We start from the raw sequence: 26,565 nt of genomic DNA, 5'->3' as shown, positions 1-26,565 counted from the left end.
CTCTAGCCTTCCTCTCTCATGTAAGAGGGAAAAAAGCTAAAAATCACTTGTGAAAGTCACAGCCCAAGGACACAGGCTCACTAAGACACTGAAATCCAATAATATATTTCTCCTCCTTACATATTTTACCACCACCACAATAAGACTCTGTATCAGAATAGTGGACTACAACTGAGAAAACTGAAGTCCTCAGACCCAATTGAATTTGGATTCTTTAGGATACACAGATAATAGGGGGACAAGAAATTACCAGCACTAATACAACAGCTACAGCAAACAGTAAATATAACCTAACTCCCGGTAAGATAAAAGTAAAGCTTCTTACTAAAAACCTGTTTACCTGAGTTCCTTTTAGCCAATGCATAATGTCTGGCTTCAAAACAAAAATTACAAGGCATGAAAAAGGCAAAAAACACAGTCCAAAGATATAAAGCAAGCATCACAACCAGAATTAGATATAACATATATTTTAGAATTATCAGATGGGAATTTAAAATAACTATAATTTGTATACTAAGAAAATGGAAAACGTACAAGAATACATGGGAATATTAACACTGTATGTTAATTATACTTGAATAAAAAATACATGGGAAATATAAGCAGAGAGATGAAAATTTTAAGAAGCAAAAGTAAATGCTAAAAATCAAAAACACTTCAACAAAATGAATAGCTTTGATGGGCTCACCAGTAGTCCAGACAAAGTCAACTAAGTCACTGGATCACCTTCCCAGGAGGAGGAAGCATCCATCAACCTCAATACCATCAACAAGTGCCCCCTGCTGAAGACGTGGGCCCTGACCTTCTCCTGTGGCTGAGCCCTGCAAGCTTCTGCCCTGAAGGCCTATGATGGAAAGAAAGAGAACCTGAAGGCTGCCCAGGAGGAGCACATCAAGTGAGCCCTGGTCAACAGCTTCGTCTGCCAATCAAAGTACACCCCATGTAGTCAGGCCAGGGCTGCAGCCAACGAGACCCTCTTCATCTTTAACCATGCTGACTAAGCGGAGGTGTCCTAAAGCTGCCCCCTCAACACTCCAGCCCCCGCCCCCTCCCACACTCACTCTTGAAGAGGGGGCATCACCAGGGCTCCAGGCTGCTCTTTCCTATCACTTTTGCACTTTCATGAGTCACATATTGAAGCATATCAATAGAAACTTCCCAGAATGGAAGAAAAGTGAAAAAAAAAAAGATTAAAAAAAAAAAACAAGAACAGAATATTGAAGAATTGTGTAACAATTACAAAAGGTGTAGAATAAATGTAATGGGAATACCAAAATAACAAGAACAAGGAAAAGGAACAGAAGAAATATTTAAAGTAACAATGACTGAAAATTTTCCCAAATTGAGAGACATCAAACAAAAGATTCAGGAAGTTCAGAGATTACTAAGAAGAATAAGTATTTAAAAAATACTACACTTATGCATATTATACTAAAGCTGCAAAATCAAAAACAAAGAGAAAATCTTTTTAAAAAATCAGAGAGTGGGGCACCTGGGTGGCTCAGTTGGTTAAGCGACTGCCTTCGGCTCAGATCATGACCCTGGAGTCCTGGGATGAAGTCCCACATCAGGTTCCCTGCTCAGCGGGGATTTTGCTTCTCCCCCTGACCCTCCCCCGTCTCATGCTCTCTCGCTGTCTCTCTCTCAAATAAATAAATCTTTAAAAAAATAAAAAATCAGAGAGAAATAAATCCTCCTCACCCATACAGGAACAAAGATAAGAATTACACTGAACTTCTCTTCAGAAACCACGCAAGCAAGAATAAAGTGGTGTGAAATAGTTACAGTGTTGAAAGAAAAACAAAAACAAAAAACACCAACTTAGAATTCTGAATCCAGTGAAATTTCCTTTTAGTAGTGAAGAGGGAAATAAAGACTTTCTCAAACAAAAGTTGAGGGAATTTGTTATCATACCAGAGATCTGCATTATACAAAATGTTAAAAGAAGGTCTATAGAGAGAAGGAAAATAATTTAGGTCAGAAACTTGGATATACGTTAGGGAAGGAATACATTAAGGTAAATGTATTTTTTTCTTATTCTTAATCAGTCTTACAAATAATACTCTATTCAAAATAATAATAACAATGTATTGGTAAATAATATAAATGGCAATAATGTTATAAGGGATAAGAGGGAGGGATTGAAAATATTCTGCTGAAAGATACTTGCACTACACATGAAATGGTATAGACTTATTTGCAAGTGAATTTATAAGTTGTAAATGCATATTGCAAACTCCAGGACAACCACGTAAATTTTTTAAATAAATAAAATTAATATACTAAGAGAAGAGAGGAAAGAGAATCATATAAAATAGTCAGTTAATACCAGAGAATACAAGAGTGGAAGAGATTTTTTTAAAAAAGGTCAATGAATAGATAACACTTATAAATATTATAAGTAATTATCCAATTATTAATAATCACTTTAAATATGATTGGTCTAAATACACCAATTACAGACATAGATTGCCCCATGTACTCTAGTGACTAAGAATGTTGATGTCTTGGCCATTACTTGCAATATACCTCTTATGTAATCATGTATCAAGCAAAATAACCAAAATGAAACAACAGCAATAAAAGAATGAAGACTGTCAGAGCAGATAACAAAAGAATATCAAACTATTTGGTGTCTATAAGAAACTCACTTTAAATTTAAAGACATAATTCAAAGTAAAGGAATGGAGAAATATTTACTATGCTAACACTAATCAAAAGTAGGAATAGCTATATTAATTTCAGACAAAGCAGATTTCAGAGCAAGAAAAATTGTCAAGAATAAGAGGGGTATTACATAATGATAAAGAGGCCAATTCTCCAAGGAGACATTAATAAACCTTAATGTGTTTGCTCCTATTAACAGAGTGTCAAAATATGTGAGGTAAAAACTGGTAGAACTGCCAGAGAAAATAGATGAATCCACTATTATAATTGGAGACCTCAATACTCTTCTCTCAGAAATGGATATATTAAATTGACAGAAATTCAGGAAGATCATAATTGAACTGAAAAGCACCATCAATCAACTGGATCTAATGGACTTTTACATTTTATCCAACAACAGAAGGACATACAATCTTTCAAAACTGAACCATGAAGAAACAGAAATCTGAACAGACTGATAACAAGTAATGAAATTAAATCAGTAACGAAAACACTCCCCAAAATAAAAAAAAAAAAAGTCCTGGACCAGATCGCTTCAGAGGTGAACTCTACCAAATATTTAAAGAAGAGTTAATACTTATTCTCCTCAAATTAGTCCAAAAAATAGAAAAGGAAGGAAAATTTTCAAATACATTATACAAGGTCAGCATTACCCTGATACCAAAACCAGGCAGACACCATTAAAAAAAGAAAACTACAGGTAGATATCCTTGGTGAGCATACATGCAAAAATCATCAACAAAATACTAGCAAACTACATTCAACAATACATTAAAAGGATTATTCAGCACAATCAAGTAGGATTTATTCTGGCGATGCAAGGATGGTTCAATATTCACAAATCAATCCACGTCATACACCACATCAACAAAACTAAGGATAAAAATCATATGATCATTTCAATACACCAGAAAAATTTTGAAAAAATTTAACATCTGTTCATTATAAAAATTCTCAGTAAAAGTGGTATTGTAAAGGGAACATAGCTCAAAATACTAAAAGCCATATATGAAAAACCCACAGGTAACTTCTTAATGAAGAAAAGCTGAGAGCTTTTCCTCTAAGATTAGGAACAAAAAAAGAATGTCTAATCTTATCACTTTTATCAACTTAGTACTGGAAATCCTAGCCACAATAATCAGACAAGAAAAATAAATATCCAAATATGTAAGGAAGAAGTAAAACTTTCATTATTTGCAGATGACATGATACTATGCATAGGAAACCCTAAAGACTCCACCAAAAAACTACTAGAAGTAATAAATTAATTCAGTAAATTTGCAGGTTACAAAAATAAAGCCCAGAAATTGATAGCATTTCCTTATACAAATAACAAAGAAGCAGAAAGAAATTTTATGAAAATTCCATTTACAATTGCACCAAGTAGAATAAAATACCTAGGAATAAACTTAACCAAAGAGGTAAAGGGCCTGTACTTTGAAAACCACAAAACACCGAGGAAAGAAATTGAAGATGACATAAACAACTGGAAAGACCTTCCATGCTCATGGATTAGAAGAACCAATGCTGTTAAAATGTCCATGCTACACAAAGCAATCTAGAGATTCAATGAAATCTCTATCAAAATACCAACAGCACTTTTCACAAATCTAGGACAAATAATACAAAAATCTTTGTGGCACTACAGAAGACACCAAATACTCAAAGCAATCATGAGACAAAGAAAACAAAGCTGGAGGTACCACAATTCCAGGTTTCAAGATACACTACAAAGCTGTAGTAATCAAAATAGAATGGCACTGGAACAAAAATAGATATGTAGATCAAAGGACCAGAATAGAAAAACTAGAAATAAATCCCTGATTATCTGGTCAATTAATCTATGACAAAGAAGGCAAGAATGTGCAATGGGGAAGACAACCTCTTCAATAAATGGTGTTGGGAAAACTGGACAGCTACATGTAAAGAATGAAACTGGACCACTTTCTAACACCATGCATAAAAGTAAACTCAAAATGGATTAAAGAACTAAATGTGAGACCTGAAACTATACAAATCTTTGAAGAGAACACAAGTAGCAATTTCTCTGCCATAAGTTGTAACATTTTTCTATGTGTGTCTCCTAAGGCAAGGGAAAAAAAAATAAATGACTGGGACTATATCAAAATAAAAAGCTTTTGCACAACAAAAACATCAACAAGACAAAAGGCAACCTACTGAATGGAAGAATATATTTGGAAATGATATGCCCAATAAGGCGTAAATATCCAAAAATATAAAGAACTTACATAGAGCTTAGAAGATGATGACAAAACCTTAGTTTCACCTCATCCCACAAACACAACTGTATAACTATCAAATCATCTTAAATACCCCAGAAATCACCTGAAAACTGACAAAACAAACTACATAACAAAAAGGAAGAGGGCACATCAAAGAAGGTAAGAAGTGCAGAGCTGAGGGTTAGGAGAGAAAGAGATCACAGCTGCTGCAGAGGTGAGGGAGCCATGGTCCTGTAGAAAGGCACAAGACAGTGGAGCATACAGGGAAACAACACAAGGGAAGCATGCTATTGGCATGGGAAAGAAAGAGGGACTGAATTTTGTGAGTTCTTGCAACCAGCCGAGCTTAAAGCCTGGAGTTTGAAAGGTCAGGGGCTGTGCCTGGGATAGAGCCTGGAGGGCACTCCTCTGCTCCTAGAGAGAAGACTGGCAAATGACCCAGGGCCAGACAGCATGGAAACAGTGACCTGAAGAGCACCTGGGGCACACCCTAGAGAGATTATTCACTGTTCTCTGAGCAGTTCCCTGATTGGCATCATTCATTAAGATATGTGTCTGGGAACAAAGGAACTGGCTGGCACCATTCCCCCCCCCCAAGTCTCTCAGCATAAACACAGAGCCACCTGTAGGAAGCAGTATAGTGATAACACTGGCTACCTAACTTGCTTACACAAAGTCCCATCCCCTGTGCTCTGGTGGATCTGCCCTACCAAGTCACACTTAACTCATTCAAGCCCAGAGGGCTCCTTCCCCCAAAGACCAGAACAAACCACAGCCCATACCACCTCTACCCTACAAGAGAGTTTACAGGGGCTCAGTTCTGGTGGGGGTACTGTTAGGTCTCATTTCAAAGCTAACCAGAACACACCTAGTTAAAACTGACCATATTCAAGTCAGGAACAAAACACTGCCCATAGCAGGCAAGGAAAGCCTCTGCAGATGAATGGCCTGAAAGAAAGAGCAGCCAAAACACAACAGCAGAGCACATGCAGCACAGACCAGAGTCACTCCTTATTATACCAAGCCCATCATACTACATGACCTCTTCTTCATAAGGCCATTAAGTTCAGGAGAGGGAAACGTAACTTCATTTTCTAACACAGAAGAAGGCAGAGATTTAAATGAAATGCCAAGACAGAGGAATGAAAGAACAAGATAAAGCCACAGCCAAAGATCTAAGTAAAAAAAAAAAATATATATATATATATATATATATATATATATTTTTAATAGTATATATATATATTTTTAATAGTAAAACCTCTTTATATATATATATATATAAAGAGAGAGAGACTTTCTGAATTCCTTGGCTGCCAGATCAGGAAACAAAGACACAGAAGGTGAAAAAATTTGACCCAGGTCCCACTGCTTCTGAGTGGCAGAGCAAGAATTCAGCCCAGGCTTTCTAGATCTAGAGTCTGCTCTCTCAATCACAATGATACCTATTGCTAGATTGACCTTCCAAAAGAACACCAAGCTGCTATTTTACACATGAAGAGGGAACACAAGAAGAAATTGAAAACCTGCAGGTCTCTTCTGATTTGTTAAGTGTATATTTATCTGGAGTCATTGTTACCCTGCTCACATTTTGTTCTTTCATTCATCTATTCTCCTCTGAACAAAATGTCAAGATGGAAAATATCACCTAAAAAAAAGAACAAGAGTGAGTACCGACTGCCAGGGACCAAATCAATACAGACCTTAGTAAGATGTCGGAACTAGACTTCATAATGACGATTCTAAAGATACTAGCTAGGCTTAAAAAAAGGATGGAAACATTAGAGGAACCCTTTCCGGAGAAATAAAAGAACTAAAATCTAACAAAGTTGAAATCGAAAAGGCTATTAATGAGGTGCAATCAAAGTGGAGGCTCTAACTGCTAGAATAAATGAAGCGGAAGAGAGAATTAGTGACATAGAAGACCAAATGATGTAAAATAAAGAAGTTGAGAAGAAGAGATAAACAACTACTGGACCACGAGGGCAGAATTTGAGATACAAGTGATACCATAAGACAAAACAATATTAGAATAATTGGGATCCCAGAAGAAGAAGAAAGAGAGAAAGGGGCAGAAGGCATATTGGAGCAAATTATAGCAGAGAACTTCCCTAATTTGGGGAAGGAAACAGACATCAAAATCTACGAGCACAGAGAAGCCCCCTCAAAATCATTAAAAATAGGTCAACACCTGACACCTAATAGTAAAACCTATGTGTGTCAGAGACAAAGAGAAAATCCTGAAAGCAGCTCGGGACAAGAGATCAGTAACCAACAATGGTAGAAACATTAGATTGGACGGGGAACCTGGCTGGCTCAGTCGTTAAGAGTCTGTCTTCGGCTCAAGTCACAGTCCCAGGGTCCTGGGATCGAGCCCCACATTGGGCTCTTAGCTCGGCGGGAAGCCTGCTTCTCCCTCTCCTACTGCCCCCGCTTGTGTTCCTTCTCTCACTGTGTCTTTCTCTGTCAAACAAATAAAATCTTAAAAAAAAAAGAAACATTCGATTGGAAACAGACCTATCCACAGAGACCTGGCAGGCCAGAAAGGATTGGCATGATATATTCAGAGCACTAAATGTGAAAAATATTCAGCCAAGAATACTATATCCCGCTAGGCAGTCACTGAAAACAGAAGGAGAGATAAAAATCTTCCAGGACAAACAAAAACTAAAGGAATTTGCAAACATGAAACCAGCCCTACAAGAAATATTGAATGGGGTCCTTTAAGTGAGAGAGCTTAAAAGTAACAGAAATCAGAAAGGAAAAGAGCAAATATACAGTAACAATCATCTTACAGGCAATACAATGGCACTAAATTCATATATTTCCATAGTTACCCTGAATGTAAATGGGCTAAATGCCCAATCAAAAGACACAGGGTATCAGATTGGACAAAAAAACAAGGCCCATCAATATGCTGTCTGCAAGAGACCCATTTTAGACCCAAAAGACACCTCCAGATTGAAAGTGAGGGGTGGCAAACAATTTACCATGCTAATGGACACCAAAAGAAAGTTGGGGTGGTGATCCTTATATCAGACAAATTAGATTTTAAACCAAAGACTATAATAAGAGATGAGGAAGGACACTATATCATACTTAAAGGGTCTATCCAAAAAGAAGGTCTAACAATTGTAAATATCTATGCCCCTAACATGGGAACAGCCAATTATGGGAGCCAATTAATAACAAAAGCAAAGAAACACATTGACAACAATAAAATAATAGTAGTGGACTTTAATACCCTCCTCACTAATATGGACAGATCATCTGAGCAAAAAATCAACAAGGAAATAAAGACTTTAAATGACACACTGGACCAAATGGACTTCACAGATATATTCAAAACATTCCATCCCAAAGCAACAGAATAGACATTCTTCTCTAGTGCCCATGGAACATTCTCCAGAATACATCACATCCTAGGTCACAAATCAGGTCTCAACTGGTACCAAAAGATTGGGACCATTCCCTGCATATTTTCAGACCAGAATGCTTTGAAACTGGAACTCAATCACAAGAGGAAAATTGGAAAGAACTCAAATACATGGAGGCTAAATAGCATCCTACTAAAAAATGAATGGGTCAACCAGGAAATTAAAGAAGAATTTTAAAAATTCATGGAAACAAATGAAAATGAAAGCACAACTGTTGAAAATCTTTGGGATGCAGCAAAGGCAGTCCTAAGAGGAAAGTATATAGCAATATAGGCCAACACCAAAGAAATACAAACAATTATAAGAACATTATGAGCAACTGTATGCCAGCAAATTAGAGAATCTGGAAGAAATGGATGCATTCCTAAAGATGTATCAACTACCAAAACTGAACCAGGAAGAAATAGAAAACCTGAACAGACCTACAACCACTAAGGAAATTGAAGCAGTCTTCAAAAATCTCCCAACAAACAAAAGCCCAGGGCCAGATGGCTTCCCAGGGGAATTCTACCAAACATTTAAAGAAAAATTAATACCTATTCTTCTGAAACTGTTCCAAAAAATAGAAATGGAAGGAAAATTTCCAAACTTGTTTTATGAGGCCAGCATTACCTTGATCCCCAAACCAGACAAAGACCCCAACAAAAGGAGAATTACAGACCAATATCCTTGATGAATATGGATGCAAAACTTCTCACCAAAATACTAGCCAGTAGGATCCAACAGTACATTAAAAATATTATTCACCACGACCAGGTGGGATTTATCCCTGGGCTGCAAGGTTGGTTCAACATTCACAAATCAATCAATGTTATACAATACATTAATAAAAGAAAGAACAAGAACTATATGATCCTCTCAATAGATGCACAAAAATCATTTGACAAATTACAGCATCCTTTTTTTTTAAAGATTTTATTTATTTATTTGACAGAGAGAGACACAGTGAGAGAAGGAACACAAGCAGGGGGAGGGGCAGAGGGAGAAGCAGGCTTCCCGCTGAGCAGGGACCCCGATGTGGGGCTCGATCCCAGGACCCTGGGATCATGACCCGAGCCGAAGGCAGATGCTTAATGACTGAGCCACCCAGGCACCCCATACAGCATCCTTTCTTGAACAAAACTCTTCAGAGTATGGGGATAGAGTGTACATACCTAAATATAATAAAAACTATTTGTGAAAAACCCACAGCAAATATCATTCTTAATGGGGAAAAACTGGGAGCTTTCCCCCTAAGGTCAAGAATGCGGCAGGGATGTCCACTATCACCACTGCTATTCAACATAGTACTAGAAGTCCTAACCACAGCAATCAGACAACAAAAAGAAATAAAATGCATCCGAATCGCCAGAGAAGAAGTCAAAGTCTCACTCTTTGCAGATGATATGAGACTTTATGTGGAAAACCCAAAAGACTCGACCCCAAAACTGCTAGAACGCATACAGGAATTCAGTAAAGTGGCAGGATATAAAATCAATGCACAGAAAACAGTGGCATTCGTATACACCAACAGCAAGACAGAAGAAAGGGAAATTAAGGAGTGGATCCCATTTATAATTGCACCCAAAACCATAAGATACCTAGGAATAAATCTAACCAAAGAGGCAAGGAATCTATACTCAGAAAAGTATAAAATGCTCATGAAAGAAATTGTAGTAGACACAAAGAAATGGAAAAGCGTTCCATGCTCATGGATTGGAAGAACAAATATTGTGAAGATTTCAATGTTACCTAGAGCAATCTACACATTTAATGCAATCCTTATCAAAATACCATCCACTTTTTTCAGAGAAATGGAACAAATAATCCTAAAATTTGTATGGAACCAGAAAAGACCCAGAATAGCCAAGGGAATGTTGAAAAAGAAAAGCAAGGCTTGTGGCACCACAATTCTGGACTTCAAGCTCTATTACAAAGCTGTCATCATCAAAACAGTCTGGTACTGGCACAAAAACAGACATAGATCAATGAAACAGAATCGAGAGCCCAGAAATGGACCCTCAACTCTATGGTCACCTAATTTTCGACAAAGCAAGAAAGAATGTCCACTGGAAAAAAGAGAATCTCTTCAACAAATGGTGCTGGGAAAATTGGACAGCTACATGCAGAAGAATGAAACTGGACCATTTCCTTACACCACACACAAAAATAGACTCAAAATGGTTGAAAGACCTAAATGTGAGACAAGAGTCCATCCACATCCTGAAGGAGAACACAGGCAGCAACCTCTTCGACCTTAGCCGCAGCAACCTCGTCCTAGAAACATCACCAAAGGCAAGGGAAACAAGGGCAAAAATGGACTACTGAGACTTTATCAAGATAAAAACCTTTTGCACAGCAAAAGAAACATTCAACAAAACCAAAAGACAACTGACAGAATGGGAGAAGATATTTGCAAATGACATATCAGATAAATGGCTAGTATCCAAAATCTATAAAGAACTTATCCAATTCAACACCCAAAGAACAAATAATCCAATCAAGAAATGGGCAGAAGTCATGAAAGAAGACATCCAAATGGCTAACAGACACATGAAAAATTGCTCAAAATCACTTGGCATCAGGGAACTCCAAATCAAAACCTCAATGAGGTACCACCTCACAACAGTCAGAATGGTTAAAGTTAACAAGTCAGGAAATGACAGATGTTGGCAGGGATGCAGAGAAAGGGGAACCCTCTGACACTTTTGGTTGGAATGCAAGGTGGGGCAGCCACTCTGGAAAACAGTATGGAGGTTCCTGAAAAAGTTGAAAATAGAGCTACCATACAACCCAGCAATTGAACTACTGGGTATTTACCCCAATGATACAAATGTAGTGATCCGAAGGGGTATGTGCACCACGATGTTTATAGCAGCAATGTCCACAATAGCCAAACTATGGAAAGAGTCAAGCTGTCCATCGACAGATGAATGGATAAAGAAGAAGTGGTATATATATATAATGGAATATTATGCAGCCATCAAAAGGAATGAAGTCTTGCCATTTGCAATGACATGGATGGAACTGGAGGGTATTATGCTGAGCGACATAAGTCAATCAGAGAAAGACCTGTATCATATGACTTCAGTGATATGAGGAATTCTTAATCTCAGGAAACAAACTGAGGTTTCCTGGAGTGGTGGGGGTGGGAGGGATGGGGTGGCTGGGTGATAGACATTGGGGAGAGTATGTGCTATATTGAGTGCTGTGAATTTTGTAAGACTGTTGAATCACAGACCTGTACCTCTGAAAAAAATAATACATTATATGTTAAAAAAAAAGAAGAAGAAGATAGTAGTAAGGGAAAAATGAAGGGGGGGAAATCTAAGGGGGGGATGAACTATGAGAGACTATGGACTCTGAGAAACAAACTGAGGGTTCTAGAGGGGAGGGGGTTGGGGGGATGGGTTAGCCTGATGATGGGTATTAAAGAGGGCATGTATTGAATGGAGCACTGGGTGTTATTCTTAAATAATGAATCATGGAACACTACATCAAAAACTAATGATGTAATATATGTTTATTAACATAACATAATAAAAAATAAAGAAGAATTGAATACCTATTCTTCTCACACTATTCCAAAAAATAGAAAAGGCAGGAAAAATTCCAAATTCATTCTTTGAGGCCAGCATTACCCTAATACAAAACCAGATAAAGACACCCTAGCATCATCCTTAATGAGGAGAAACTGAGGGCTTTTCCTCTATGGTCAGGAAGAAAGAAAGAAGGTCCATTCTCATCACTGTTATTTAACATAGTACTGGAATGTCTAGTCACAGCAATCAGAAAACAACAACAACAACAACAAATAAAAGACATCCAATTTGACAAAGAAGAAGTAAAATTTCCACTATTTTCAGAGGACATGAACTATATATAGAAAACCTAAAAAGCTCCACTAAAAATCTGCTAGAAGTGATAATCAAATTTAGTAAGGTCTCAGGATAAAAAAATCAACATACAGAAATCTGCTGCATTTCTATACACCAATAATGATGCAGCAGAAAGATAAATTAAGTAATTATTCCATTTATAATAGCACCAAAAATAGTAAGAGACCTAGATATATACCTTACCAACGTAAGGTGGTGAAAAACCTGTATTCTGAAAAGTATAAAACATTTATGAAAAAAATTGAAGAGGACACAAAGAAATGGAAATATATTCCATGCTCATGGATTGGAAAGACAAGTATTGTTAAAATGTCTATATTACCCAAAGCAATCTACACATTTAAAACAATCTCTATCAAAATATCACCAGCACTTCTCACAGAGCTCAGACAAATAATCCTAAAATTTATATGGAACTACAAAAGACTCCAGATAGCCAAAGCAATCTTGAAGAAGAAAAGCATAGCTTGAGGCATTACAGTTCTGGACATCAAATTATATTACAAGTTATATTACTACTACAAAGGTGTAGTAATCAAAATGGTATGGTATTGCCACAAAAATAGACATAGAGATCAATAGATCAGAAAAGAAAACGATGAAATGAACCCACAAATATATAGTCAATTAATCTTTGACAAAGCAAGAAAGAATATCCACTGGGAAAACTCTTTTTAACAAATGGTTTTAGGAAAACTGGACAGCCACATGCAAAAGAAAGAAATGTGAATACTTTCTTATACCATACCCAAAAGTAAATTCAAAATATATTAAAGGTCTAAATGTGAAACCTGAAACCACAAAAATCCTAGAACAGAACACAGGCAGTAACTTCTTTGACATTGACCTTAGCAACTTATTTCTAAGTATGTCTCCTGAGGCAAGGGAAAAAATAAAGTATTGGGACTTCATCATAATAAAAAGCTTCTGCACAGCAAAGGAAACAATCACTAAAAGACAACATATGGAATGGGAAAGGATATTTGCAAATAACATATCTGATAATGTGTTAGTATCCAAAATATGTAAAGAAATTATAAAACTCAAAACTGAAAAAACTAATAATAAAATGAAAAAATGAGCAGAAGACATGAATAGACATTTTTTCAAAGAAGACATTTTGAAGGCTAACAGATATATGAAAAGATGCTCATCATCATTTATCAACAGGGAAATGCAAATAGAAACTACCATGAGATATCACCTCACACTGGTCAGAATAGCTAAAATCAACAACACAAGAAACAACAGTTGTTGGCAAAGATGTCAAGAAAGGGGAACCCTCTTGTACTGTTGGTGGGAATTGTAAACTCGTGCAGCCACTCTGGATAACAGTATGGAAGTTCCTCAAAAGATTAAAAATAGAATTTCTGTAGGATCCAGCAATTGCACTACTAGGTATTTACCCAAAGAATACAAAATTACTACTTCAAAGGGATACATTCACCCTGTTATGTAAAGCAGCATTATCTACAATAGCCAAATTATGGAAACAGCCCAGTATCCATGACAGAAGAATGGATAAAGAAGATGTGATTATATATATATATATACATATATATATATATAATGGAATATTAATCGTAAAAAGAATGAAATCTTTCCATTTTGCAACAACATGGGTGGAGGTAGACAGTATTATGCTAAGTGAAATCAGTCAGAGAATGACAAATACCATGTGATTTCACTCATATGTGGAATTTAAGAAACAAAACAAAGGGGAAAAAAGAGAGAGGCAAACCAAGAAACAGATTCTTAACTATACAGAACAAATTGATTATTGCCAGAAGGGAGTTTGGTGGTGGGATGGGTTCAGTGGGTGATGGGGATTAAGGAGTACAGTAATTGTGATGAATACCAGGTGATGTATGGAAGTGCTGAAGCACTTTATTGTACATCTGAAACTAATATTACCCTGTATGTTAATTAACTGGAATTTAAATAAAAACTAAAAAAAAGTTATACTACTCAACACCAAAACACAAACAAGCAAACAATCTTATTAAAAAATGGGCAGAGGGTGCCTGTGTGGCTCAGTTGGTTGAGCGTCTGCCTTTGGCTCAGGTCATGATCCCGGGGTCCTGGGATCGAGTCCCGCATCAGGCTCCTTGTTCTGTGGGGAGCCTGCTTCTCCCTCTCTTCCCGACTTGTGCTCTCTCTCACTATCCCTGTCTCTCTCTCTCAAATAAATAAATAAAATCTAAAAAACAAATTAAAAAAAATGGGCAGAGATACTGATTAGGTATTTTTCCAAAGACACATACAGTGGTCAATATAAACATGAAAAGATACTCAACATCACTAATCATCAGAGAAATGCAGATCAAAACTATAACCTTACACCTGTCAGAATGGCCAGTATCAAAAGACAAGAAATAAGTTGGGTGATGATATGGAGAAAAAGGAACCCCTGTGCACTGTTGGTGGGAGTGTAAATTTGTGCACCAATTTGGAAAACAGTATAGACGTTCTTCAAAAAATTAAAAATATAATATTATATCCAATAATTCCACTACTCAGTATTTATCCCCAAAAATGAAAACATTAAGTCAAAAGATATATTCATCCCTACATTTATTGCAATTATTTTTTATAATTTTTTAGTTATGTTAGTCACCATACAGTACATCATTAGTTTTTAATGTTGTGTTATTTACAGTAGCCAAGATATGGAAGCAATCTGAGTCTATTGATAATATATATACATATATTATGAATATATATATATTCAGTCATCTTAGTCATCTTATTCAGTCATAAAAATGGATGAGATCTTACCATTTGCAAAGCAGGGAGGGACCTAAAATGTATTATGCTAAGTGAAAAAATCAGACAAAGATAAATACCATATGATTTTACTCATTTGTGGAATCTTAAAAAAAATGAAATAAACAAATGAAAAAACAGAATCATTCTTGTTAGACAACAAGTCGGTGGTTGCCGGTGGGGGGATGGGCAAAATGGGTGAGGGTGCTGGGAGATATAGCCCTCCAGTTATGGAATGAATACATCACAGGAATAAAAGGTACAGCATAAGGAATGTAGTCAATGATATTGTAATAGTGTTGTATGGTGACAGATGGTAGCTATACTTGTGGTGAGCATAACATAATGTATATACTCATGAAATCACTGTCTTGCACACCTGAAACTAATATTCATTGATTGTCAACTACACTTGAATAGAAAAAAAATTTCAAAAATAAGTCTTGGAAGAACTGTAAGTGCATATTTCTAAGTGAAACAAAGCCAGTCTGAAAAAAAAATAGTGTATGATTCCACCTATGGCATTGAGGGAAAGACATATCTATAGAGACAGTAAAATCCAAGGGTAATAATGAAAGGATAAATCTGTAGAATGCAAGGGATTTTCAGGGCAGTGGAACTGATCTGTATGATACCTAAAAGATTGATACATGATATTTTGCATTTGTGAAAATCCATACAATGTGCAACACAAAGAATGAACACTAATACAAACTATGTACTGTAGTTAGTAAGCATGTATCAATATTGATTCATTAGTCATAGCAAACATACCACACTAATACAACGATACTAATAAGCAGAGAACCTGCTGGTGGAGAGGAGATATATGGAAATTCTGAGTAATTTCTGCTTATTTTTTTCAGTAAACCTAAAACTTTTCTAAAAGTGAAGTCTATTGATTTAAAAAGGAAGGACTTTTACCATACCCAAATAAATAGGGTTAAAGAGGTAGATTCCAGATAGAGGCATGAATAAGAGTAAGCTAAGGTGAATTCAAATTGTAGAATGCTGCAACTAGAGAACTAGAGTAGAGCATACATAGAGGAATATTCTGAGATAACAAAGCTAGAAAAGTAACTTCACATGGAACCAAAGAGCTTATATTTTATTTTGGAGACATTAAGTAGCCACTAAAGTCCTAAAATTGGAGTGGAAAAGCAAATGAAATGGCATAGGAGAACCAATCAGAAGACAGGGTACCAAACAAGTATAATAGGATTGGTACCTGATTAGAAATGGCAAGATGTTACAGAGGTCAACATGACTTGGTAATCAAATGAGTATGGGATTTTAGGAGAGTTAGAGTATTACTGAAGTTTGTAGCCTTAATAGTTAGGAAGAGGTTGTGCCATTCACTTACATAAAAGTTATAAGAGTTGCTGGCATACCAAGATGCTTTAGAAATAATGCTTACAGTAGCTAGCATGATGACCTTGGGGTTAACAGGAAGGAGAGACTCATTTTAGTGATTTTAAAAAATAATTTAATTACCATACTATTAAAAGTCTATACATTTCAGGCATATTATTAAATGAGCCAGATTGTTAGAGCGTGGTATAGTTTTGATGGCTCTTAATTTAAGGTTTTCAACTCTGGTAAAAGGTTGACTTACATAATTCAATATCTGCATATGCTTTGCATGTGCAGCTCATATGGGGTCACTGTTAAACTAGCCAGTGATGTAAATATTAGCTTAGAGTCTAGGGTATTATAGTCAATTGACAGTTATTGCAGGTCATGATCTGAAAGTGTAATTTTTAAGTCCTTCAGGGTCTTTTGAAATGTTTGATGAATTGTATTTTAAAAACTGTCAATAGGCTGTTAAATTCTGTTTGTAATCTGTGTTTAATTTGCACATCAATTGGACTTTAAGTAGGCATATGACTTGATATGGCCAGTTGGTGTCTGAATGATGCTGAAAATCTTTGGAGAATGAGGACAGATTATTACACTATTAAGGGAAATGTAAATTGAACAAAGGCGTATTTAAGCATTTGTGTGGTAAAGGGAGACACTGATGGCTACTTTTCATCTGCAGTTTGACCAATTTTTCTACTAAAACTCTGAGTATGCAAAGATGAATTGAGATCTATAATTATCTTGGGTAAATGAGAGCCTTATATAGAAACCTATTTACATCATTGATGGTTACTATTATGTTGAGCATAAAGTGAAGGTTTAGGGAAAAGATAAACAGCAATTAATTTAATATGTGTTATGTAATATCATTATAGCAAAGTCATATGATGAGTATAGTATAAAAATGCATATACATCAAAGTAATTTTGGAAGGCTAACTGAAAAACTTGTAGTTTAAAAGGGGATGCAGAGGCCATTTAATTTTTATGATTTTGTTTATTTGAGAGAGAGAGAATGAGAGATAGAGAGCATGAGAGGGAAGAGGGTCAGAGGGAGAAGCAGACTCCCTGCTGAGCAGGGAGCCTGATATGGGACTCGATCCCAGGACCCTGGGATCATGACCTGAGCCGAAGGCAGTCGCTTAACCAACTGAGCCACCCAGGCGCCCCAGAGGCCATTTTTTAATTCAGTGTTTACTCTGTATTGAGGCTTCTCTAATAAATTAATAATCACAGAAGGAAATTTCATAACTGAAAAGTTGGGTTTGACAAATTGCTCCTTGAAAGGATTTAGAGGTAGTGAGCCATAAGTAAATTGATAGGGGGAAAGTTTAAAATATTTTTTTAATATTCTATGGGGATCTGCAGTCATAGGAAGTAGACTATATTCTCCTTCTTGGTTTCCATGCAGAATTTAAGTTTCTAACATTTTTTAAACCCTTGTGTAGGGCGCCTGGCTGGCTCAGTTGGTTGAGCGACTGCCTTCGGCTCCGGTCATGATCCTGGAGTCCCGGGATCGAGTCCCACATCGGGCTCCCTGCTCAGCATGGAGTCTGCTTCTCCTTCTGACCCTCTTCCCTCTCGTGCTCTCTATCTCAAATAAATAAATAAAATCTTAAAAAAAATAAACCCTTGTGTAATTCTATTAACAGTACATTTTATGGTTGTTTTTATCATGAATATTGGTGACTGTTGTGTTATTTATATAGGAGCTCCTTCAATTGAGATGACCACTTTAGTGTTGCATGAGACCTGTTAAGTGTGTTTTATTATATCACACAATTTTGGTGTGTTTTTTTTTTTTGTTGTTGTTGTTGTTGTTGTTGTTAATTGCTTTAATTCAACTATCATTGTTGAGCCCAGGTGACAGATCTTAAGTCAACTAATAGCATTTTTTTCTAGCCTGCTTTTTGCACTAAAAGTATGTGTTTTGAAAGTTTGTATTACTGTTACTGTTGTTTTAAGGAATAAGATTTAGGGGGACTCTGAATATATTTCCAATTGATTCATTGTTGTCTACTAGCTGTTGTGATCTTTGAAGCAAGAAAAAATGAGGGGATGGCAAAGAAGATAAAAGGATATTATTAATAGTGGATAATTGTATGTGGGATCAACATAAACACTATCCATTGTAGATTTCTATAATATGTAATAATTTAGGAAAATTATAGGCAAGGGTGTTTCAGAACATCTGTTAAATATTACTGGTTTCTGGGCTTCTGTCCAAATGAAGGCAAGATTACTGTTGAGGCAATAGTTTAAAATACATTGTAAAGTACTATGGTTTACTTATCATAGTGATGTTAATATCTGTAATATTAGGCTAACCCCCCCCAGCCTCTGCTCAAAGATGTTCACTCACAAATCCCAACCTCATAAGGGGTAAGTAGACAACAATTTTAATTTGTTACATTTTTCATGATGACATATCTGCGGCTACCACAAGTGTAATGTGGATAATACTTGAAAGATATTAATTAAGAAATTTAAAATGTGTGAAAACTATTTCACCTTACATAAGAAAACAAACAGAATTCTAGATACTACTCAATGATGTTGATATTTGTTATTAAACTGAAAATAGTTTGAATATTTTGATAGGGGAGTTACTCCTTATTGATAAAGAATTCAAATTAGAGCCACAGCATTCATCTTAGAGATTATAACTAAAAGGGTAGAATATATTCCAAGGGGCACCTGGGTGGCTTAGTTGGTTAAGCATCAGACTCTTGGTTTTGGTTCAGGTAGTGATCTCGAGAATATGAGATTGAGCCCTGCATTCGGCTCCGCATTCAGTGCAGAGTCTGCTTCAGATTCTCTCTCCCTCTGCTTCTGCCCTCACTCGCACACTCTCTCTCTAAAATAAATAAATAAATTAAATATTTTTTTTAAAGAACATATTCCAAGTCTTATTTTCTTTTTCTTTTTTTTCCAAGTCTTATTTTCTTTAATAATTCTGAAGCTTAGTGAATGTACATCCCGTCTTAACAGGACCACTGTTAAGTTAGATGCTACTAACACATCAGTATATTATAATAATTAAAAAGAAAGTTACTTATTAAACAAAATGATGTTTTGCATAAAGATTTTTATTTATTTTTATGGGTAAAACAAATTGCATCTTATAAATATTTTGAGAGTGAGAGCAAGAACAAGGAATAGATAAAGTTTATGGATATAGGAATATTTTAAAAAGTATAAAGCAATACTAAATCCTAGGTACCATTAATTGCCCAAAGAGATACTAGGATATAATAAAACTTGATTTAAAAAAAAAGCCAACAAGAAAGAATTCAGATAATTATTTTTTTACTATTTCATAGCATCAATTTTGATGTGATTTTCCTTTTCCAGATGTAGCAATTTAACATGCACTGTCTCTTTTAGGACTGGATCTGCCATTTATGATGATGCCTCATCCCCTACTTCCAGTCAGCTTACCTCCTGCATCAGTTGCCATGGCAATGAATCAGATGAACCATCTTAATACTATTGCCAACATGGCTGCTGCAGCCCAGATTCACAGTCCACTCTCCAGAGCTGGGGCCTCTGTTATAAAGGTAAGAACCATGATTTGGAAGAGGACACAGGTTTTAATTACATGTAAATTTTGAGAAAATATTAGCAATACCACTGAATCTTCAGTATAAACACACAGCTCATTGACTCAGTTGATTAGCATATAGTATTGATTTTATTCCTGACTAGGCCTGCTAAAGTGTTTTGCTGTTGTTTGTTTGTTTTTATTCCATTACCACAGATCTCACCTTTAATTCTAGCTTCATGTCTTGTAATCATGAACAGAACACAGTGTGTGGGAGGCATAGCAAGACTAATGACACAGAATAGTGTACAGAAATCATTACCACTGCTAGGGTGAAATAAAGTAAGCACTGTGTTCTTTTTGGTGTTTGGGAGGCAGTTCTGGGGTAGTATATACCATGCAGGACTTGTAGTCAGAAAGAACTACATTTTGATTCTGATCCTGCCACTTTAGCTCAATAACCTTGGATATGACATTTAACCTGCATGAACTTGTTTCCTCAACTGTTAACTAAATGTTATAGTAATGATCTATCCCACTTACTTCATTGGCTGTCCAGAGATAATGTGAGTAAAACATAGGTTAAAAACTGTGAAACATTAATAGCATTATCATAATTAGAATACTATTTTTTTTCAAAACTTCATGACCATTGGGTAATGAAACACAAATAATATTTTATAATCTGTCCTGATGTCTTCTTTTAGTTTGGCATGGTGCCTCTCTGCCTTCTCTCCAAGTATGATGTAAACTTGGTTTTTAATATTTTTTTCTTTTGGCAAGGAGGTGATATAAGGGTACATAGGATCAAAAGAGTATAGTTAATAAGAGCAACCCATTAACTTGTCCCTTTGTTCTTTTATTTCTTCCACAAATATTATACTCTTGATGTTTACATATTGTATTGGGCAATATGGGATATAGGTAAAGAATACATAATCCCTGACTTCTAGTACTCACAAACTAAATGTGATAGAAACAACAAGTACCCATTTAGCTTGCAATAACAAGACAGACTGTGATGAATGGCATAGAATATCATCACGTGTTACGGGAATTAGAGGAGGGACTTATTATACCTAGCTTGGCAAAAAGAGGGGGAAAAGATCACAAAAAGCATTGCAGTTGTTGGATTTGACCTGGACCTTGGCAATATTGATATGATTGTAATAGATGTACATGGGGGAATGTAAAAGAAAGAGGAAATGTGAAATTCTGGATTTTTTTTCATTTTAAATTAGCTTCCAGCTTTGGGGATTTTTAAAATAATGAGGAAAATCTGTGACCTAAACTTTGTAAGAAAGGACAAGAAAAATTGATAATTTTTATTAAGCTCCATATATATTTATATAGCCAGGTAGAAGTATGCTTCCCACAAAGATTGTAGCCCACAATAGATCAGTCTATCGTAACTAATCAAAACTTTGTTGTTTGAATATTTGATCAGAGGCTAAACTAGGAAACAGAATTATCTTTGAGAAAAAAACTCATCCATGAACATATTTAAAAGATGGAATAAGTTTCCCATGATTTTGAAATTGGGTGACCTACTAAGTAAATGACCTCACACAAAATTAGAAAACTATTAAGAAAGAAAGCATGTTTTAAAGTACTTGCTTTGAAATGATGGAAAACCACTTTCAGTAGAGGTATGTTTATGGCTTTTCAAAAATACATTTATTTAGCTTTCTTATTGATGATTATTCAAACTGAATCAGCTACATTTTGGTTGAATGCTTGGGACATTTGGTAGCTTCACCATTATTTGGAGTGAAGAGGCATTTGGGGAGGAGTTCATGACTAGCATTTGGTTATTGGTGGTGATGATGATGGAAATGGAAAGAATAATTATCTTCTCCTTAAATAATCCAAATATTGTTAACATAGTAAAGCAATAAAACTATATTTTCTACTGCTGATTTATTTCCTATGCAACTTTAGAAAAAGTCAGAACTTTTACAGACATAAAATTGGATATTGCTTTTTAAAAGTTGATATTAGATAACATGCTTATTTAAGTCTTAACAAATATGAAAATTAGATCTACTTTCATATAATTGTTTTGACCAAAGTCAGTTGAAAACAATACATTTATTTTGAATGCTCTTTGATAAAATTTTTCTACAGATCTATAGAAGTAGATTTCCATCAGAGGATGGTAGGGAAATGAAGAAAATAAAGTTTTATTTTGTTTTGTTTTTAAAGAGTTGATTTCCGTGAATAGTGAGAAGCTTTTGACATTGTTTCCACGTTGTGTTTATTTTTTGCAAAGATATTATTATATAATTGTAACTATTAGTTTTAAAAATAATTCACAGGAAATAGCATAATAAAAACTTTCTAATTAATTGTCAAATGGGTGTTAATATATTGAAATTTTTAGCACTCCTTTCAAGAATAGTTATCAATATGATACTAAGCTATAAGGACAGAAATTTCACACTTCAGTTGATGTATATTTTAATAGAAATATGTTTTCAATATGCTTCTTGGTGAAGAACACTTTCAAGTTCAATCTATTATAATCCTACTGGCAGTGTGCAAACCTATGTAATTGAGACCTTTTCATATACTACTATTTGGAGGCTATGGGGACTATTTAAACAAAACGTTTTCTCTATTTACATTTACAGATTTTTAAGTTTTTATTTGACTTTCAGTTAGTTAATAGACAATATAATATTAGTTTCCAAATCTATAACATTGAGATTCAACACTTCCATACGACACCCAGTGCTTATCACAGCAAGTGCACTCCTTAATCCCTACCACCTATTTAATTCATCCCTCCACCACTCTCCCATCTGGTAACCATAAGTGTTTTCTATAGTTAAGAGTCTGTTTCTTGGTTTGCCTTGCTCTCTTTTTCCAATATGCTTATTTGTATTGTTTCATAAATTCCATATATGAGTGAAATCATATGTTTTTTGTCTTTCTCCAAATGGCATTTCACTAAGCATAATACTCTCTGCTCATCCGTGTCATTGCAAATGACAAGATATCATCTTTTTTATAGCGGAATAATATACCACTCTATACATATATACCACTTAATTATCCATTCATCAGTTGATGGACACTTGGGCTCTTTCCATAATTTGGCTATTATAGATAATGCTTCTATAAACACCTGGGTACAGGTATCCCTTTGAATTAGTATTTTTGTATTCCTTGGGTAAATACTTGGTAGTGCAATTGCTGGATTGTAGGATGGTTCTATTTTTAACTTTTTGAGGAACCTCCATACTGTTTTCCAGAGTGACTGTACCAGTTTGCATTCCTACCAACAGCACAAGAGTGTTCTTCTTCCTCCACATGCTCACCAACACCTGTTGTTTCTTGTGTTGTTGATTTTAGCCTTGCTGACAGGTTTGAGGAGGTATCTCATTGTACTTTTGATTTGCATTTCCCTGGTGATTGATGTTGAGCAGTTTTTCATTTTTCTGTTAGCAATTTGTATGTCTTCTTTGGAAAAATATCTATTCATGTCTTCTTTCTATATTTAATTGGATTATTCCTTTTGGTGGTGTTGAGTTTTATAAGCTCTTTGTATATTTTGGATACTAATCTTTTATCAGATATGTCAATTGCATATATCTTCTCCAATTCCTTAGGTTTCCTTTTAGTTCTATTCATTGTTTCCTTCACTGTGTAGAAGTATTTTTTATTTTGATTTAGTCCCAATAGTTTATTTTTACTTTTGTTTCCCCTGCCTCAGGAGCAAACCTAGAAAACCAATGTCAAAGTTACTGCCAGTGTTTGCCTCTAAGATTTTAAAGGTTTTATGTCTCACATTTAGGTCTTTAATTCATTCAGAATTTATTTTATGTTTGGTCTAAGAAAGTGGTCCAGTTTCATTCTTTCCCAAGTTGTTGTCCAGTTTTCCCAACACCATTTGTTGAAGAGACTGCCTTTTTCCCATTATGTATTTTTCCCTCTTTATCAGAGATTAATTGACCATATTATTGTAGCTTCATTTTTGTGATTTGTCTTCTGTTCCTTTGATCTATGTACTTGTTTTTGTGCCAGTACCATCCTGCTTTGATCACTACAGCTTTGTAATATCACTTGAAGTCTGGAATTGCGATGCCTCCACCTTTGCTTTTCTTTTTCAAGATTGCTTTGGCTATTCAGGGTCTTTTGGGGTTCCATACAAATTTTAGTATTGTTTGTTCTAGCTCTGTGAAAATCGCTGTTGGTATGTTGATAGGGATTGCATTAAATGTGTAGCTTGCTTTGGGTAGTATAGACATTTTAACAATATTTATTCTTCTAATCTATGAGCATGGAATATCTTTCCATTTCTACGTGTCATCTTCATCAATGTTTTATTGTTTTCACAGTACAAGTCTTACATATTTTGGGTAGGTTTGTTCGTAAGTACCTTATGGATTTTGGTGCAATTATAATTGGGATTGATTCCTTAATTTCTCTTTCTGCTACTTCTTTTTTGTTGTATAGAAATGCAAGAGATTTCTGTACATTGATTTTGTATCCTGTGACTGTACTGAATTTGTTTATCACTTCTAGCAGGATTTTTCTTTTCTTTTCTTTTCTTTTTTGTGGAGCCTTTTCAGTTTTCTACACATAGTATCATGTCATCTGCAAATAGTGTAAGTTTTACCTCTCCTTTGCCAAGTTAGATACCTTTTATTTCTTTTTGTTTTCCAATTGCTGTGGCTAGGACTTCCAGTACTGTGTTAAATAACAGTGGTAATAGTGACATCCCAGTCTTTCTACTGACCGTAGAGGAAAATCTATCAGTTTCACCCCATTGAGGATGATAATATCTGTGGGTTTTCATATATGGCCTTTATTATGTTAAGGTATGTTCTTTTTTTTCTTTTAAATATTCATTTCTTTAAGAGAGAGGGAGAGAGAGAGCATGAGAATGGGGGAAGAATCAGAATCCTCAAGCAGACTTCCCGTTGAGTGCAGAGCCCGACTCAGGGCTTGATCTCAGGACCAGTGAGATCATGACCTGAGCCAAAAGCAAGAGTCAGACACAGTCAACTAAGCCATCCAGGTGCCTCAAGGTTTATTCCTTTTAAACCTATATTTTTTTAGTTTAATTTTTTATCATGAATAGATGTTGTGCTTTGTCAATTTTTTTCATCTATTGAAATGATAATATGGTTCTTATCCTTTCTACTATTGATGTGATATATTACATTGATTGATTTGTGAATATTGAACCACACTTGCAACCCAGGAATAAATTCCACTTGATCATGATGAAAGATTTTTTTAATGTATTGTCAGATTCAATGATCTATTCTGGAGAATATCCCATGTGCACTTGAAAAGAATATGTACTTTGTGTTTTAGGAGTGGATGTTCTGAAAATATCTGTTCAGTCCATCTGTTCCAATGTCATGCAAAGCCATTGTTTCCTTGTTAATTTTCTGTTTAGATGATCTGTGCATTGATGTAAGTGGGGTGTTAAAGTCCCCTACTATTATTGTATTATTATCAATGCATTCCTTTTTGTTTGTTATTGTTTTATATAATTGCATCCTTTCAAGTTGAGGGCATAAATATTTACAATTGTTAGATCTTTAGTTATTGCTTGTCTGGGTAACTTTATCTCTCCTTCTATTCTGAATGATAGTTTTCTTAAATACAGCATTCTTGGCTGCAGATTTTTCCCATTTAGCACTTTGAATATATTATGCCACTCCCTTCTGGCTTGCCAAGCTTCTGTTGAGAAATCTCCAGCTAGGCTTCTGGGTCTTCCTTTGCATGTAAAAGACTTCTTTTGCCCTGCTGGTTTTAAGATTATTTATCATTAAGGTTATTTATCACTGTTTATCAATTTGCAAATTTAACTAAAATATGTGTTGGTGTGGGTCTACTTTTGTTGATTTTGATGGGAGCTCTCTGTGCCTCCTGGATCTGGGTATCTCTTTTCTTCCCCAGATTAGGGAAGTGTTCAGTTAGTATTTCTTTAAAAATTTTTATGTCCCCTTTACTTTCTGTTCTTCTTACGGAACTCCTATAATACAAATGTTTTTACGTTTGATGGAGTCACTGAATTCTCTAAGTCTATTCTCATGTTTCATAATTCTTTCTCTCTCTTGTTCAGCATCATTGTGCTCCATTATTTTCTCTTCTAGATCACTAATTCATTCTGCTTCTTCCAGGTTCCTGTTCATTGTATCAAGCTTGTTTCTAACGTTTACTGCATTCTTCATCTCTGATTGATTCATTTTTAACTCTTTTATCTCTGTGGTAAGGGTATCAGTGATGCCTTCTACTTTTTTCTCAAGACCAGTGAGTATCCTTATGATTGTTACTTTAAATTCTCAATCAGGGGCACCTGGGTGGCTCATTTGGCTAAGCATCTGCCTTTGGCTCAGGTCATGACCCCTGGGATCAAGTCCCATATGGGGTTCCCTGCCCAATGGGGAGCCTGCTTCTCCCTCTTCCCTTGCTCCTCCCCCTGCTCATTCTCTCTCTCTCTCTCTGTTAAATAAATAAATAAATAAATAAATAATAAATAAATAAAAACTTTGAAAAAAATAAATTCTCAATCAGACTTGTCACTCTTACTTTTTTGCTTATATCTCTCACCATGGCCTTATCTTGTTCTTTCATTCTGGATAAGTTCCCCCATCTTCACATTTTATCTAAGTTTCTGTGTTATTCTGTGTTAGAAAAGGCAGTTAT

The 26,565-nt window shown here is 35.4% G+C and overlaps 1 protein-coding gene across 1 annotated transcript in view; it reads left to right on the top strand.

Moving 5' to 3' along the window:
* The window catches only part of DACH2 (dachshund family transcription factor 2), a 927,084-nt gene that overhangs the window by 764,914 nt on the left and 135,605 nt on the right, over positions 1-26,565 (top strand). The window contains exon 6 of the mRNA XM_027608947.1: positions 19,740-19,912. Coding sequence (XP_027464748.1) covers positions 19,740-19,912 — 173 coding nt within the window. The remainder of the gene's footprint in view (positions 1-19,739; positions 19,913-26,565) is intronic.

The sequence above is a fragment of the Zalophus californianus genome, chromosome X (genome assembly GCF_009762305.2).
Source record: "Zalophus californianus isolate mZalCal1 chromosome X, mZalCal1.pri.v2, whole genome shotgun sequence".
Lineage (NCBI taxonomy): Eukaryota > Metazoa > Chordata > Mammalia > Carnivora > Otariidae > Zalophus > Zalophus californianus.
This window is presented reverse-complemented; position numbering and strand designations above follow the sequence as displayed.